Below are 17,988 nucleotides of genomic sequence, written 5' to 3'. Positions count from 1 at the left end.
TCTAGAAACTGTTATACTAAGTGAAGTAACACAGACTCAGAAAAATAAATGACCTATGTTCTTCCTCATATGTGGATCCTAGCACCAAATCCTTTTAAATTCCAGGTCCTATTAACAGGAAGATGCTATAAAGCAGTCCCTTATGCATGAAATAACTACCATCATCATGACTTTGGATGAGCCTGATTGCTAAACATAGCCACAACTGGGCTTGCTGACGGTTGTGCTCACTCATTAAAGGAGTGCCAAGCAGGGTCACTGGACCCTCACCTGACTATCCAGCCACTCTTCCCAGCCAAATAGTTCAGCCTTGGAAGACAAAAGAAAAATGAGGAAGAACCCAATAGAGGGATGCTTTTGGGAGACCTTGTCAAGAAGCTCCAATGGACTCTCACATGAACATTTGAAAATTGCCGTTCTGAGTTTTTTCTAGTTCCCTGTCTAGAATTTGTAATGCTAATTACTCTTGCCTTTACTTCTCCTTCACATGTCTCATTCATGATTCAAGGACTTTCTTCTTCCCTTAGAGACAAGAGTTATGCAATTTGGGAGTCTTTTAGATAGACCCACTGAAGAGGTACTCTAATTGCCTCACCCTGCATCCAAGTTCAGCGTAGAAGAAGCCAGAGCAGTCGGCAACCCTATTCCCTATCAGCAATTTGGGTAACCCCTTCAGAGGATGGTGTGGAAAGAATAGGAGGTAGGAACTGCCTAGGCAGTTAGGGTGTAGGGTGAAAAGACCCCAAAGAAATGTAGCCTGTTTCTTGGCTAAAAGTCAAAATTTCCTTGCGCCTGTTAGCAACATACTCTTTTCCAAAGGCCAAAAATGTCAAAAGTATTTGGGAGCTTGTATCTAATCCTTAAAAAATTTTAGGGTTACCTCTTCAGAGGGGGGAATGTTGGAGGGGAGGGAGTGGGCATGGATTTGATCAAAACACCTTATATACATGTATGAAATTCTCAATAAAGTTTAAAAAAAAAGAAAAAAAATTTGTAAAACTTAAACTATCAAATTGGAACATACCATATAAATAAAGGAGACAAGTCTTTTGACTAGAGAAGAAGAAAAAGAAGGAAAAAAAGCTCAATAAAAAGTTATGTATAAAAAAAATATTTATGTGTATGAGTGTATTGCCTGCACGTATGTAAGTGTACTGGTGTCCTGCAATGCCCTTGGAGATCAGAAGAGGGGGTTGGATTCCCTGGAAATGGAGTTATGGAGGGTTATTAGCTGCCATATGGGTGCTGGGAATCCAACTGGGTTCTTTGTGGGGGCAGCCAGTGCTCTTAGCCACTGAACCATCTCTCGAGCCCTCAAGTAATTTTTAAAGTACATCTAACGTTTAAAGTTTATTTTTATTTATTTACTTAATTTCTTTTGTGGTACCGGGTTTGAAAAAATTACTCTGGAGCCAGTGGCACACCTTTAATCCCAACACTTGGGAGGCAGAGGAGAGGCTGATCGCTGTGAGCTCTGAGGCCAGTCTCATTTACATAGTGAGTACCAGGCCAGCTGGGGCTACATACAGGGAGACCTTGTATCACACACACACACACACACACACACACACACACACAAGAAAAAGAAAAAGTCACTCTGCTGTTAATCCGATCCAGGCCCTGGCACATGCTCTCTGACTGTGCTTCATTTTCAGTCCGTTTTAAAAAGACTTTTAACACAGGGCTCACTAAGTTACCCAGGCTGGCCTCGAACTTTGAATCTTTGTGCTTCAGACTCCCAAGCAGCTGGGATTATGGGTGTCTGGCACCCTGCTTGGCTTACTTTCAGGTACTCCTGTGGGAATTTAGTTTCTACTACTAATTTTATCTGGTCTCAATCAAATAATGATTAAAGTGGCTAAAATTAAAATCATTTTTAAAAGTAAAACTATTGCTTTTACCTTTTACTTCCTGGATATTTGCAATTAAACATGCTAATGGTTGTTAATGACATCAATTGTTAAGCTGAAATGATGAAACATAAATATTTCTTGCAGGCATTGTTTTAAAAAAAAAGAAAGATAACACATATATGAACAAGAGGTTATGGTTATTTTCAGGAAATTGTGTTCCAAAGTAAATTATAAAAGGGTTTAAAAACCCTAAGTGTTGTAATATGAGTGACAGCCAGGCTATTAAGATCTAAAACCTATTAAAATCAATTGGTAAATCTCATAATCTTTTAATCCAATGTAATCTGTTCTCCACTAACATGAGAACTGAAATCCTATGCAAATTCTCATTATCAAAAAGCACATTTTAAAAACAATAATCACTGAAGAAAAGTACTTGGGTTAGAAGTTAGAGCCTAATTTAGTTATTTAAATTTAGTGATAAGATTTCTAGATTCTGCTATTTAAAAATCTTACGTTTCTAAGATCTATGGAATTTATAATTTTCATTGAAAAAGAATTTTTTTTCAAGAATATTTACTTCATGGGGGTAGGGGGCCAGACAGTAACTAGAAAACAGCTTGCTTTACACATTTTCAAAAATAAACTTTTATTTCTTCAGGTACTTTTCTAATCCAGCCACTTCTCCACTCCACAAATACCCTTTTGGGTTCCTATTACCAGGTTACATTAGGTTACATTATATTAAATTGTCCTATAACTCATGGGTGCCACTTAAGTTCTTTTTCTGTTGTTATGTCTTCAAATACACTAATCTGTTCTGCAACATTTAATCTACTATTAAATTCAGTGCAACTCTCATGTAAGATATCATAGTTTTCTTGTCAAGAAATTTCACTTATATCTTCCCTATTTCTAGTTAAGTTTTTGAGCATATGAAAACAATTATGACTGCTTTAATGTTCTGCCCTGCTAGTTCTCATTTCTGGTTCAACACTCACTGACAGGTTATGCTGTTCATTAGTTATCATGTTTTCCCAGACTTTCATATGACTAGTAATCTCTGCTTGAACTAAAAACAGTAACTTTTTGGCTAGGTGTTTTGGGGATTTTAGTCTTGAGCTTCTTCTGGAGTATGTTTAAGTTACTGTATAACAGTCTGATGTTTTTAAGTCCTGGGTCTTAGGTTTTTAAAGCAAGTGGCAAGCAGAGCCAGATGCAGAAGTGATGTTAGTCAGGGTCACCTGCCCAAGGAAATATCCGAGATAGTACTAAAACCACAGAGTAGAAACGTTTACATTCTTACTGAGTATGGCTAACAGTTGAAGGTCCTAAATATAGACAGTGAGATAAGTAAGTAAAAGTGCTACTCCAAGGACAGAGTTACAAAAATTGCAGCATGGCCAGCTGGCTGGTGGCATTCTTTAGAATTAGACGTTTAAACTTCATTTAGAAACAGGCCCTGCTTTGTTTGAGGCACCCTTGACTTCTAGACAGTGCATATTTTACATGGTGATTTGTGGTGTTCTCATTCAGCTAACTGTCAGGGTGATTCTCACAAAGAGAGGCACAACTTTTCAAGACAGCTATTCTCTGTAAATCAAGTATCTGGGGAGATTTGCTTTTTCATTTGACCCACAGATTCTTTATCATCATCCTATAGAAGAAAGTAGCTAGCTAATCTAGTTTCTGTTCAATCTGAAAGTTTTAATAACACCAGAGGAACCTCAGTGAACAGAAACACAGCCACAGAAGCAGGGGACAAAATAGGAGGTTACTACCAGGGAGCTAGGCCTGCTTATGATTCCTCTTCAAAAGGAACCAGGCTGTTTGTTCAACATACCAACTGCTGCCTAGAGTTTCTTGGGAAGAACTTCATGGACAGGTTTCTCACCCAGACTTAATATCCTCAGGTGATTAACTTTCTGAGGAAAAAAAAAAATATCTGAGTTTTCTGAGTAGCCAAATCTGATCTTTACATATTACTCTGACTTGGTTCTACCTTCCTTCCTGACTGCAGTTTTAGAAATTGTTTCCTTAGGTTGCCTTTCTTGGATTACTTGTCTAATTCTCTTTTATATTTAGGATCTACACCTCTTAGCCACAGTTAGTAAAGAGCTAAGCTTTTCTACTTTGTGGTCTCCATTGTACTGTCATGGGTGTTTCCTTGGGCAAGTGACCCTGACTATGCTGGAGGCTAAGGCAGGGGGACTACCAGTTTGAAGGTAATCTGGGCTCAATAATGAGACCCTGCCCTAAAAATACAACAGCCGCATATGCCTAACTAAGAAGAATACAAGGGCTAGGCCACATTAATTATAATAGAACTATGCTCATGTTACTAGAAGTAAAGTACCAAATACTTCCAATACTTCCTCAAAGCCTTCAGCCACAGTCTATCATGTCAGATTTCTCAAAAGTTACACTTGGTAAAAGTGTTTAAATCAAGGTAAGCTGAAATAGAAAAACATGAAGAAAAGTTTTCCAATTAATTTTTTAAAATCTGTTCAATTGTTCTAACTTTATGTTTACAGAAATGTAAAAAAGTTGTCAAAATAAGCTTTGAAGCTTCTGGTTTAAAAATGAATGAGTCAGTGAGATAGATGGTCAGTCGGGTAAAAGGTGCTGGTCACCAAGCCTGATAACTTGGGTTTAATCCCTGGAACACACATAAAGAAAGGAGAGTCAACTCCTACAAGTTTGTGCTCTGACCTCCACACACAAGTGTGTCCCCCCACCTGAAATATTAAAAAATTTAATTAGAAAGAAAATCACTGGTGTATTTAAAAGTCAAACTTACAACGTGGCAAACTTTTGTATTTAATATATCATTTTTCTCAGACGATAATAGATTTCATAGATGCAAGGTGCTTAAGAACAAATTAGCTCCCTCACTGATTTCTCAGTTTCTTGACTTTATATTGTATGTCTTTACTGTCCTTTTCCACTTACCTTCCTTACTTAAAAAAAGATTTCACTTTTAAAAATTTATTTTTTAAATATTTTATTTATTATTTTTATTTTATGTGTATGAGTATATTACCTGCGTGTATGTAAGTGCATCCATGTCGTGCAGTGCCCATGGAGATCAGAAGAAGGCACTGGAACCCCTGGAACTGGAGTTAGGGACAGTTGTTAGCTGCCATGTGGGTGCTGGGAATCAAACTTGGGTTCTTTGGAAAACTAGTATGTTCTCTTAACCACTGAGACATCTCTCCAGCATCACCTTCCTTTATCTGAAATGCCCTTAATTTCAAAGTTGTCACTACTTAAGACTTAACATTAGGTCTCTTTAATAGAAATAGAGAGACAATATTTTTCCACATATACAAAGTTAAGCACTCACTACAGGAAATTCTTTTAAATGGATATATCTCTTATATACAGGAAGAATGATTTCCAGGCAGCTAGATGTACAGTCTCTTTTTTTTCCACCCAAAATTCAAGGCATTTAAGTTGTGGTATAAACTTACGTATCTCTTCTACAACTTGTGGGTCACATTCTTTGTATTTTTCTACTTCTGCCTTAAGTTGTTCCCTCATGTGCTGAAACGAAGAAAGGTCTTTTGCAAGCATGGCTCGTTCTTCCTGAATGCAAAATATTTTTGTACAATTAGATCAAATGAAATCTCATATGCAGCAAGGTAATGCATTCCATAAACTTTTTCTTTAACATAGTATATTTATGCAATTAGCTCTTGGTAGCCATGGATCATATATCTGCAGATTCAACTATGCACAGATTAAAAATACTCAAAAAAAAAAAAAAAGCAACTCTCAGGGCTAGAGAAATGGCTCAGCAGTTAAGAGCACTCATTGCTCTTGCAGAGGACCCAGGTTTGATTCCCAGCACCCACATGGCGACTATGAACCACCCTTAACTCCAGTTCCAGGGCTCCCATAGCCTCTTCTGTCCTCTGTGGGCATTGCAAGACATGGGTGCATTTACCTATATGCAGGCAATACACATGTACACATAAAATAAAATAAAAATAATAAATATTATTACAGACAGTTTTTAGCTGCCATGTGGGTGCTGGGATTCGAACCCAGGTCTTCTGCAAGAACAGTCAGTGTTTTTAACTGCTGAGCCATCTCTCCAGCCCCACATATAGACATTTTTATGTTATTCTCTAAATAATATAACAATTATATAATACCACTTACATTGGAAGTTGTAAGTAATCTAGAGATTATTTAAAATATATGATTATGCAAGCTACATGAAAACACTATACCATTTTATATATACATGTTATATATACATATATCACATTTATATGCCAATACATACATATATACACATATTGTATATGTACATATGTATTTTATATTTTAATTTATTTGCTGTATATGTGGAGGTCAGAGGACATCATTCTGAGTTGGTTCTCTCCTCCTACCATGTGGGCCCCAGGGATCGAACTCAGGTTGTCAGATTTGGTGACAAGAACCTTCATTCACTGAACCATCCCACCAACCCAACTGTGCTTTTTTAAATAAATGACTTGAGCATCCAGATTTCAGTATCTTCAGAAGGCCCCGCCTTGCAGAAGTCCGAGAGGAAGTTACTGGGGCGTGGCCTGGCTTGCTTTGAAAGTCTGAAGAATACTTCCGCACTGCTGAGCAGTGCATGATCAGTGCGTGACCATCCTTAAGATACACCCTCAGAGGGGTAGGGGGGATATCCAGCCTTTATAAGCTCTGTAACACCTGCAATAAATGAGTCCCTGCTTGACTAGGCTCCCTGTTGCGCCTGAGTGTTCCTGGTACTGGGGATGGTGTGGGCTGGCGACTGGCGTACTTACTCATCCCCAATCATCACTGCGCGCTGGTTCGAACCCGCGGCAACTGGTGCCCAGCATGGCGCTCGAAGGAAGGTGAAAAGAAGAAAAGAAAGAAAGAAAGAAAAACGGATTGGGGCCAATCGGGAAGTTCGGGTAAGCAAGACCTGGAAAGATGGGTAACGCAACTTTTAAGTCTGAGGACTCAGCGCTTAAAGCACTGAGAGATATGCTTAAAAGCAGGGGATTGGATCTGTCAGATCCAGTAGCTCAAAAGGTTTGGGCAGAGGTGATTCATTTGGCTCCCTGGCTACTTGGGGCTGTTTTTACTGGGGATACATGGGAATCATGGGAAGGGTTTGAGGAAGAAGGCAGAAATGCAACAGAAGTGAGACCAAAAGCGGCCAAAGTAACAAGCGGCACCTCAGGTGTGCCCTGGCCAGCTTCAGAGCCTCCCAGGACCCATGGATGCCTTTTTCAGAAGGACAGGGCGGAGCGGAGCACACCGGGTCGGCGTGCTGCCCACCCAACCTGCCTTGAACTAACGCGTGCGTGAGTCAGGGGCCTGTGTGATCGGGGACAGCCTCCGGGCACATTTAAAAAAACAAAAAACAAAACAAAACAAAAAACCAAAAAACAAAAAAAAAAAAACACTGTTGGCTGTACACCGTGACCGGCTCTGGGACCGCTGGGAAGGCCCAGTTTGAGGAAGGTGGCTGGGGCGGGGGGCATCCTGTCCATTCCACCGGCGGCCAGGGATCCACCCCCCACCCTCTGGAGTGTTACAGCCCCAGTGGCAGCAGCGCTCACTGAATCCCAGGACTGAGGGAGCCCTTAGTAAAAGCCTACAATGTTTTCACTGATGGAGGCAGATTTGGAGCTGCAGTGGTAGTATGCCCAGGACCAAAAAGATATGTCCACACTTGTGATGGCTCAGCTCAATTCAAGGAATTCATGGCCATTGCTTTCTGTCAGTATTCAGATTCATACACTCCTTAAGGAGAGAGAGAAGCCCCTATTTTCTTACAGCATCTTAGGGGGTACCAGGGATTGCCTGGGCTTTTATCCCAAGGCAATGCAGAGGCGGACAAGATGGCTTATTGTGCACAGGTACCGCCTCTGCAACAGCCACGGGTGAGCCCCAGGGGACTCAGGCCGGGTTCCTTGTGGCAAATGGATGTCACACACTATACTCCTTTTGGAAAGCTTAAGTATATTTTCATGTCCATTGACACATTCTCACATGCCTGTTGGGCTACCGCTCATACAGGAGAGAAGTCTAAACATGCTCAGTCTCATTTTCTCCAGTGCTTTGCTACGTTGGGATTGCCCCAAAGAATTAAAACTGATAATGGACCATGTTTTGTGAGTAAAAATTTACAAGATTTCTTTTTACTTTGGGAAATTCAACACAGTACAGGAATTCCCTACAATCCCCAAGTTCAAGCCATTGTAGAATGCAACCATCAAAACCTAAAAATTCAATTACAAAAACAAAAAGGGGGAATAAGCCCCCACCAACAGTTGGGCATGGCCTTGTTCACTATTAATGTTCTTAATTTTCAAAAAAATCAGTTGGAATCCTGGTTTCAGAAACATTAGGGATGACAGGACCAGAGACCTGAGGTATAGGTAAGATGGAAGGACCCCATTACAGGACAATGGAGAGGCTCAGATCCATTGCTAACCATGGGTCAAGGCTTTGGCTGTGTCTACCCTACAGGAGATTCAAACCCCATATGGGTGCCTGCGAAAAACCTTTAGTGGGTAGGCCAGGATCCACTGACTAGCATGATGGTTCGTGGACAATAGTTTATGAGACAAAATTCCTCTCTTTATTTGTATCCATCTGAGGCGAAGGACCCAGTTCCTTGGCTTCATTGCCAGTCAGCCTCTACAACTAGATGATTGGCTAAAAGGTACATGGTCTCAGAAGTATTTCAACTTGTCCTACGCCATGACTTCCTTTGTTTCTCTTGATAATGCTTATCTTTAAGTGTCTTTACCAGATAATTTGGCGACAGAGGACCCTTGGAACTGCCACGGCCCACCTCCTCATGATTACGGACTCCCCCAGGAACATACCCCCTCTGGTTGCCCACACTTGGCTGAGTTAGGCAGAGACTAAGACCATCAAGGGCTGGCATTACCCACGTGGCTGCCCTTAATCATGACGTATCAGGGCTGCTAGAAGTGTTCTATATCAAACAGTACTTAATAGAATGTATGAAGGAATTAAATGGTACCCATTGAGATTGCAGATTGTCCCTACAAATAGTCAAATGGGAGGGAGTGTACTATGACATATATTGCCATTTAGGCAAAACAATTTATTTACTTGGAAGCACAACTATAATTATAGTTCCTTCAGTAAGGAACGGACAATTTGTATCTTGTGACAACTGGGGATAACATATTTTTCCACAGGTACTGTGGGGACCTAAAAGCTCCACCTTGCATAGGTCCGAAAGGAAGTTACTGGGGGCGCGGCCTGACTTGCTTTGAAAGTGTGAAGAATACTTTCACACTGCTGAGGAGTGCATGATCAGCGCGTGACCATCCTTAAGATACACCCTCAGGGGGGAGGGGGGATTTCCAGGTGCCTTTATAAGCTCTGTAATATCTACAATAAATGAGTCCCTGCTTGACTAGACTCCCCGTTGCATCTGAGTGTCCCCGGTACTGGGGGCGGCATGGGCTGGCAATCAGTATGCTTACTCATCCCCAATCATCACTGCATGGGGGTCGCTGGCTCGAACCCCCCAGCATGGAACCAATTCTCTGTGAATACTGAGGGATGACTGTACACACATCTATACACAGTCTAAGAACAAGAACAAATTTTTCTGTGACATCTCGAGCATCTTTCATATAAATGAGGATAAATATGGAGAATGGAATGCTTGTAAGCAGACCAAAAGTTCCTGGTTATGCATGGATGAACTTAAAGTTGATTATGTTATCATATATTACGAAATTAGGGAAAAGCTTATACTGCTTTGTGGGTTACTTCCAAGACTGTGTTTGTATATGTAAGTTCTAATTTATGACATCAATCATTGTACAATTATCCTTTAAAACGTGTTTGAAAACAGTGTTCTAGATAATTTTTCAACTTTAAAGGATAAGTAACATTTATAAATATTAAAGATTTCAGAAATGGCCTCCTGCCATTTTCCTTTAAAGGTAAATCAGAAGAAAGCTTTTAAATACAGTATGAGCCAATAAACACCATTTGAAATTTGTACTTGGAGCTATCATTAACAGAAATCATAGTACTATGGGTATATAAATAATATTTGTGAAATTTGAAAGATAAGTTCAAACAAAATCAGATGCTGGCAAAGATTATAAGTCTGAAGCAAAAATCAAAGTTCAAGTGGTCGAAGTGAGATTTGCCTAAGGCTCTTGCAACTTTGTACTTTTTGGTCTTTGCCTCTGACTGCTCCTCTGGTATGAAAGTGAAGAAAGGTCTTCCTGCGGTCCTCATAGAGGGGAATGAGTCTGGGCAGCATCACACTAGGAAGCAGTGCAGCTCAACATTACTGCCTTGCCAGGAATATCCTAGCTCAGCACACTCCTGTGGAGGGTCACAAGCCACATGTGGCTACTGAGTACATGAAATGTGGCTCGTGAGCCTGAGAAACTGATTTTAATGTAAACAGGTGAATATAGTTATTAAATGTCATATTAGCATAGCTCAGAAAAATTTAAGAATAACCAGGAGGTAATCAAATAGTCACTACTTGCCGTGGGCATCCAGGCTATACATATTTTCATAGGAACAAGAGGAGAAAAAGGAAATGAAGATAGGAGACTGAGAGGGGTGAACACCTGTGTGAGCACAGTGGCAATTCTCCAGGCCCTCTACGATGGTGCTTCTTCCTGTTCTAGTTCTGCCCCCAGGAAATGAAGATGGTAATAGTAGTGACCTCCTTGTATTGATGGCAGAATCCAAATAAAATGTTCTTAAGACTAGCACTACCTGATACAACATGTCTGTCGTTAGCTATTTCTTCAGCAGCCGCACCATGAACGATCCCTGCCAGATGGAGGGTAAGTACTTCTGAAAGTCCTGTTGGTAAGACCTTATTTTCTTCAGAGCCTTTCTGAATTACTATACTTTTCTGTTGGCTGAAGGCTTCACCCAGATTTGCTGGTGGGTTTTTCTCCCTATCTGTTCACTGAAAGTGCATCTGCCAATTCTTTTTCTTTTTTGTTTTGGTTTGCTATTTTTTATTGTTAGTTATTATTTACCTACATGGATTTACGGGGGCAGGATACAGAGTATAAGAGACAGGAAGGTGTTAGGTAGGCTAGCAGTGCAGAAGTGTATTTTTTCTATAGATGACTGAGAACTGAGATTTCCTTTAATAATGTATGCATATTCACTTTAGCTTATTTTTATGTTAAATCTGGGTCAAATGTATAAGGATTTTCTACTCAGCATTCTTTTTTTTAACTTTAAAAAAATTTATTGAGAATTTCATACATGCATATAAGATATTTTGACCAAATCCACGCCCACTCCCTCCCCTCCAAGTCCTCCTATATCTCCCCATTTTTTTCCTGAACAACTTCATGTACCCTTTTTTCTTTTTTTTTTTTTAAAATGGGGCTTTTTCTATTCTAACATTCCCCCTCTGAAGAGGTAATCCTAAAATCTTTTAGGGATTAGATTCTTAGGATTAGATAAGAGCTCCCAAATATTTTTGACATTTTTGGCCTTTGGAACAGAGTATGTTGCTAAGAGGCCCAAGGATATTTTGATTTTTAGCCAAGAAACAGGCTACTTTTCTTTGGGGTCTTTTTACCCTAACTGCCTAGTCAATTCCTACCTCCTATTCTTATCACACCATCCCCTGAAGAGTTTATTCAAACTGCCGATAGGGAATCAGGACGCAGACCACTGTGGCTTCTTCCATGCTGAACAGGGATGCAGGGTGAGGCAACTGGGGTACCCTTCAGTGGGTCTATCTAAAAAGACTCCCAAATTGCATAACTCTTAACTGTAGGGAGAAAAGAAAATCCTTGACTGGTGCCACCACGCAGAGGCAGGATCTAGGCACTCTCAGGTGGTCCCCTGAGTTCTCAGCCCCTATGCCAGAGGGAGGCCAGAACCGGTACTCTCTGGCGGTCTGCTGAGTTCAGCCTCTACTATGATGGAGGTAGGAGCAGGCATTCTCAGGTTGTCTGCTAAGGTCTCAGCCTTATCCTACCAAAGGGCAGAGGTCTGCTGCATCTGCCAGTTCTTGCCAGTGTTAATGAAAAAAGGGATCCAATAAAGAAACAGCAACTGCTACTGTGACTAAAGAAGAGGTTATAATAGCTTCAGGTGATGATGCCCTGAACTAACCTTCCTTAAATATTCTACAGAAATTACCTTTCAATTCCTGTCTGTGACTGTGCAGAAGGTATCTGAAGTAAGTTTGAAAGCACCAACTCACTGCAAACCTGGGATATAGTCCCTTGAAAAATGTAACAAGTTTTCAGATTGCCTTTTTTAAAAATAGTTTATTATGTTTGGTTAATTATTTATTATTTATTTTGTCTTATTGAGACAGGGTTTCCCTGTAGCCCCAGCTGTCCTGGAACTTGCTATGTAGACCAGGCTGGCCTTAAAATCACAGAGATCTGCCTGCCTCTGCCTCCCAAGTGCTGGGATTAAAGGCGTGCACTACCACGTCTGGCTAAATAGTTCTTTAAGTTTTTTCTTTTGATTTATTTTTATTTTTTATGTGTATGAATATTATGCCTGCATGTAAGTGCACCTGTGTCATTCAGTGTCTGTGGAGGACAGCCGAGGGCATCGGATTCTCTGGAACTGGAGTTGTGGAAAGTTGTTACCTACCATGTCGGTGCTGGGATTTGAACCTGGGTCTTCTGCAAGAACAGTGCTCTTAACAACCGAGTCATCTCTCTAGCCACTTTAAATAATTTTTTAAAAATTTTATGTGTGTATGTGTTTTGCCTGCATGTATGTATGTGCACCCTATGTATGGGTAGTGACTGAGGAGGCCAGAAGGGGGTGTGTCAGATCCCCTAGAAGTGGAATTACAGACACTTATGAGCCACTATGTGTGCTAGGAACTGAACCTAAGTCCTTTGCAAGAGCAGCAAGTGGTGTTTTGTTTTTGTTTTTGTTTTTTTTTAACCACCGATCCATTTCTCCAGCCCCTTAGGTTTCTTTCTTTCACAATCAAGTGACAGAAATAGAGGCTTAGGAGGAATGCTTAGTAGTTCATGTTATCTTCAATATGAAAATATATACATAGGATTTTATTTGGTTGTTTGCCTTCCTTTCTTTCCCTCTCTCCCTTCCTCCTTTCCTTTGTTTCTTTTTGGTGGTGTTTTGAGATTCTTGTGTACCCCAGACTGGACTCAAACTTCAGAATCTCCTGCTTCTAACTCCTAGGTGTTGGGACTGTAGGCATGCACCACCTGCCCGGGTTTATGCAGTGCTGCGGACTGAACCCAGGGCAATGATGCATGCAATGCTCTATCAACTGAGTTACATCTCCAGCCATTTGGTTTTTTTTTGTTGCTGTTGTTTTTAGCCAGGCTGGCCTGGAACTCACTATGAACCCAGGCCTTAGAGGTTCCTGACTGATGGGATTACAAGCCTGAGTTACCACAACGGACTTAAAAAGTTTGTATAGCTGGGCATGGTAGCACACGCCTTTAATCCCAGCACAGAGGCAGGTGGATCTCTGTGAGTTCAAGGCCAGCCTGGTCTACATAGTGAGTTCCAGGACAGCTGGGGCTACAGGGAGACCCTGTCTCAAAAAGACCAAAAGAAAAAAAAAAGTTTTTATAAGTCCATCTTAGGATAATGATGAAACTAGAAAGTGAAGTGATTTTAAAAAAACTTCTATATCAACACTTTAGCTCACACTGCACTTTGAAAAATGAAATGAGTTGGGCTAAGTAGGGTATAGCCTAGTACTAGGGTGCTTTACTAGTATGCACAAGGCCCTAGGTTCCATCTTCAGTAGTGAAAGAAAGGGAAGAGGGGAAACAGTAAGAGAGAGAGAAAGAGAGAGAGAGCGAGAGAGAGAGTGCAAGAGAGAGAAGAGAGGGAGAGAGAGAATAATTTAAATAATTTAAAAATGTTAAAAGGCCATGAGGATATTATGTTGATCATTTTCCATTTATGTGCCAAAGGTTTTTGAAAACTCTTAGAAAGTGTACATAAATATTTAATAGGGCTTTCTGCATACCGGATGTTCTTCTAAACGTTTTGCAAATATTAACTAGTTTAATCTACACAATGACCTAGTGAAATAGATTTTATTATTTCACAGTTTACAATAGAGAAAATTAAGACTTTCACTCAGGAAGACTGGCTCCAAGGTCTCTGCTTCTGTTCTATGCTAATACACACATACATTTGTATTATTAAAGGATGTGAGCTTACTGTCTCTTGCCGGCCAATCCTAGCTTTCTCAATGCTCTTCTGTAGGTTTGCATGCTTCTGGCTTCCCTCAGACAGCTAGAAAGAATCAAAACAGGTGAAATGGTTTGCTAAAACACTTGATTGGCATATACCAAGGGAAGACAAATTTAAATAGGTGTCTGATCAGATCTCTTTGTTTGTTTTTTAATTTTATGTGTATGAGTGTTTTGCCTGCATGTGTGTATATACACCTGTGCCATGCAATGCCCACAGAGGTCAGAAGAGGGCGTGAGATCCCCTGCAAATAAAGTTGTGTATAGTTGTTAGTGGCCATGTGGGTGCTGGGAATCAAACCTGGGTCCTCTGTAAGAGCAGTCAGCTCTTAACGATTGAGCCATCTCTCCAGCACCTGGTCAGATCTATGTTAGAAAAAAAAATATCAAAGACTATACAAAAAATTAGTTTAACTTGAAGAAAACTACAAATAGAGAATGAAAAAAATATAAATATATTTTCTTATTCCATTTAGAAATTGATTAATATATGGTCTACATTTTTATATAATCTTGAGCTGCTTTTCCATCTTTACCCCAAATAACCTCTACTTCAAATTACTTAGAAACTGAATCTGAAAATTCAAAATCTCTTTTTAAAAAAGTTCTCTATTCAAAAATGCATTCTTTTTTTTTTTTGACTAAAGTCTTTCCAGAATACCCTAGGCTCTTCTCGTAGACTTATAGTATTATGTCCTGTTTCAACAGCAGTCAGTGATGCATGTATCCCCAATGTATTCCCAAATACAGTAAGAGAAATTGCACATTTTACATATTAAATTCTCAAAGAAGAAAAAAAATCTATTATCTGTGGCTAATTTTAGGTATGTTTTATTGTCTTAAAAGTGACCAGTTCAATTATGTTATTCAGTTTGGAAAGAAGATGTGGAAATGACATAGACAAAAGACGTGAATATTCCCTTGTACACGATTTTAAAAGACGTTAATTTCGGGATACTACTTCCCCCTCTCAATTTTATTACTCTCACCTGGTCCATGAGTAAATAACCACAGGAAATTCCCAAAGCTAAGTTCTCCACTACATTTTTTTGTAAGATATTTCAGACTCGTTTGATTGGGTATGAGCCTTTATAAAATATATCCCATATCTCTGTATTTCTAGCATTAAAAACATTTAGAAAATGATTAATGACAGGAAGAATTTGATTTCTGTTGGCTGATAAGAAACTAACTTTTCACAATATAATCTAGTTATACAGAGAGGATGAATAATATTTAGATGCCATTTTGGCAAAAAAAATTCAAAAAAATCTTTCATTTTTCCCATATGCAAACAGGAAACAATGTAAATGTCTGTTTACTAGCTATCCAGGCATTGCTTCTCCAACACAGCACAAAGAAGATCTACGGGCTATGGCCAAACAGACATCATCACCAAACTGTGGTACCTCTTCACAGAAATTATCTTCCCAAATTAAAAAAAGTCTGCATGATTCTGAGCCCAAACAAGCTTTAAGGCTCTAAATTTAGCAACAAGATCTAGTTCTTTATAATAAAGGTTCCCATTTAGCTAATAATAAAAATAAAACAAAACTCCATGTTTAAATAGTTAATATTCCACCCTGATGAACCTATCTGAAACAATTTTAAAATATATATAACATTTGAGTTCTCCAAATAAAAAATATAAATACATGTAGTAGCAGAAGATTTTTCCATTAAACTGTTTAAAAACTAACCAGACACATGTTATCCTAAAATCAGTAATTATGTAAAATATGCCAATATTTATCTTAATTATACAAAATATTTCAGGTAATGTATGTCTATTTGTAATCATTTACAACTTAAAAGCATTTGAAAGAGAACTCAATTTTCTAATTCTAAAAATAATCTTATGTGCTCTTGCTTGATGAGCCTGTGTGATGATGTGAGAGCTTAACTTCTGCTGCTCCTGCTCCAGCCACCTCCAGCCACCATGCCTCCCCGCCATGATGGACTATAATTCCCCTGGAACTGTAAATTCAAATAAACTCTTCCTTTGATAAAATAATAATAATAATAATGATAATACTTTTATGTGTATATATTCTTAAAAATATATTTTAGTTTTATTTACATGTATGTGTGGGTGCCTCCAGACGCCAGAACAGGATGCTGAATTCCCTAGAGATGGAGTTACAGGTGATTATGAGTTGCCTGACAGAGGTGCTGGGAATCAAACTTGGGCCCTCAGGAAGAGCAGCAATTACTCTTAACTGCCAAGTCATTTCTCCAGCCTCTGATCTTAGGTATTTATTTAAATATTTTATTTATTATTTTTATTTTATGTGTATGCGCATGTCTACATGTAGGTAAGTGCATGTAGGTAAGTGCACCTGTGTCGTGCAGTGCCCGCAGAGGACAGAAGAGGCTGTCCCCTGGAACTGGAGTTACGGACAGATGTTAGCTGCCATGTGGGTGCTGGGATTTGAACCCGGGTCTTCTGCAAGAACAATCAGTGTTCTTCACTGCTGAGCCATCTCTCCAGCCCCGATCTTAGGTATTTTAAATGTGATTGCTACATTCATGACTTGTCATGTTAAGTCTCTTGGGAACATAGGGAGACACAATCCAAATGACAGTATCAGAGAAGCTTCTGCTGAAGGATGGCTGGCTTGTAGTTAATTCTTTTTTATTTTTTATTTTTTTATTTTTTAGATTTATTTAATAACCACATAATTAGTAGAAGCATTTCAATACAACAGCATTGACACAGTCAATAACAATTTCCAGAGTAAAGATGCATCTCTTTCAAAATTGGCTGTAAATTTTTAGGTTCACAGTGTTGAATTAATACAGTTATACATTACTGTACTCAGCATAAACCTTATAAGACATAAAATTGAATGAGGTTTTAACCTTTAAAGAAGATCTCCATTTCATTTTAAAATACAGTTTCATACAGAAAAACTCGTTTTTATTTTTTTAATTTTTTTTTGTCTTTTTGAAGCAGGGTCTCCCTGTAGCCCCAGCTGTCCTGGAACTCACTGTGTAGACCAGGCTGGCCTTGAACTCACAGATATCTGCCTCTGCCTCCCAAGTGCTGGGACTACAGGCATGCGCCACCACGCCCGGCTTGAAAAACTCATTTTTAATGCAACTAACACTTAGATGTTTGCACATACATCTCTAATCTCTATATATCTGATTGTTACTAGTCATGGTCAGTTATTTTCTGAGATCCTTGGCATCTGAGCATAAAGTCATCAGGTAAATTTCAATGGTAATGTTTTTCATATCTACTAATTAACATGAAGCAAATTTTTAATGCTTCTTCCTCAAATATAACTCATTTTTTTATTTATTGATTTCTTTTTGTGTATTTCACACAGAACATCCAAAACAATCATTCATCTTAATACCCACATGCCAAATGGCACCCTCCCATTGCCCCCACCGCCCCCACTGGAGTCCATGTACTCTGTCATCCCTGTTACTGTCCACTGTGCTGCCGGCGCCCCCAGCCATTCCTGGGTGCTAATCCATCTGCTGAGTCTAGTCAGTCTATCTAGAGTTCCTTGTTTTAGGAAGATCAGCTGCCAACATTCCTTTAGATAAGATTGGGGTCTGCTGTTCATTTTCCCAGTTCTATGCTGGGTTACTGTTTGGGAGTCGACAACTCAAAGGAAGGTATTTCCTATCTGGCATTGTTTCTTGTTATGTAGCCTTTAGCTAAACACATGGACTCCTAAAGAATTATACTGATCACTTTTTCAAAAGGTATTCACTACAGGATCCCTTTAAGGACCAAACTATTCTGGAATATGTCTATACTGTAAACCAGAATCAACCATAATCTGTACTAAGTCCATTCCCAAATTTCACTAAAGCTAGTAATCATTTTTGAAATCTAGTAGATCAGAACAAGGCAGTAGCTGCAATAACAAAAACTACCAATGATG

At 39.4% G+C, this 17,988-nt stretch overlaps 1 protein-coding gene across 4 annotated transcripts in view; it reads right to left on the bottom strand.

The window, feature by feature from the left end:
- The window catches only part of Mnd1 (meiotic nuclear divisions 1), an 88,962-nt gene that overhangs the window by 18,038 nt on the left and 52,936 nt on the right, over window positions 1-17,988 (bottom strand). For 3 of the 4 annotated variants that reach the window (XM_008854275.2, XM_029556769.1, XM_029556770.1), the window contains exons 5-6: window positions 14,052-14,126; window positions 5,327-5,441 (exon numbers count right to left, since the gene is read on the bottom strand). In XM_008854275.2, the coding sequence (XP_008852497.1) occupies window positions 5,327-5,441; window positions 14,052-14,126 (190 nt within the window). Of the gene's footprint in view, window positions 1-4,896; window positions 4,970-5,326; window positions 5,442-14,051; window positions 14,127-17,988 lie in introns of all 4 variants that reach the window. The other variant, XM_029556771.1, reaches the window with a different exon arrangement.

This window comes from Nannospalax galili, unplaced genomic scaffold (assembly GCF_000622305.1).
Source record: "Nannospalax galili isolate Female #2095 unplaced genomic scaffold, S.galili_v1.0 scaffold305, whole genome shotgun sequence".
NCBI lineage: Eukaryota > Metazoa > Chordata > Mammalia > Rodentia > Spalacidae > Nannospalax > Nannospalax galili.
This window is presented reverse-complemented; position numbering and strand designations above follow the sequence as displayed.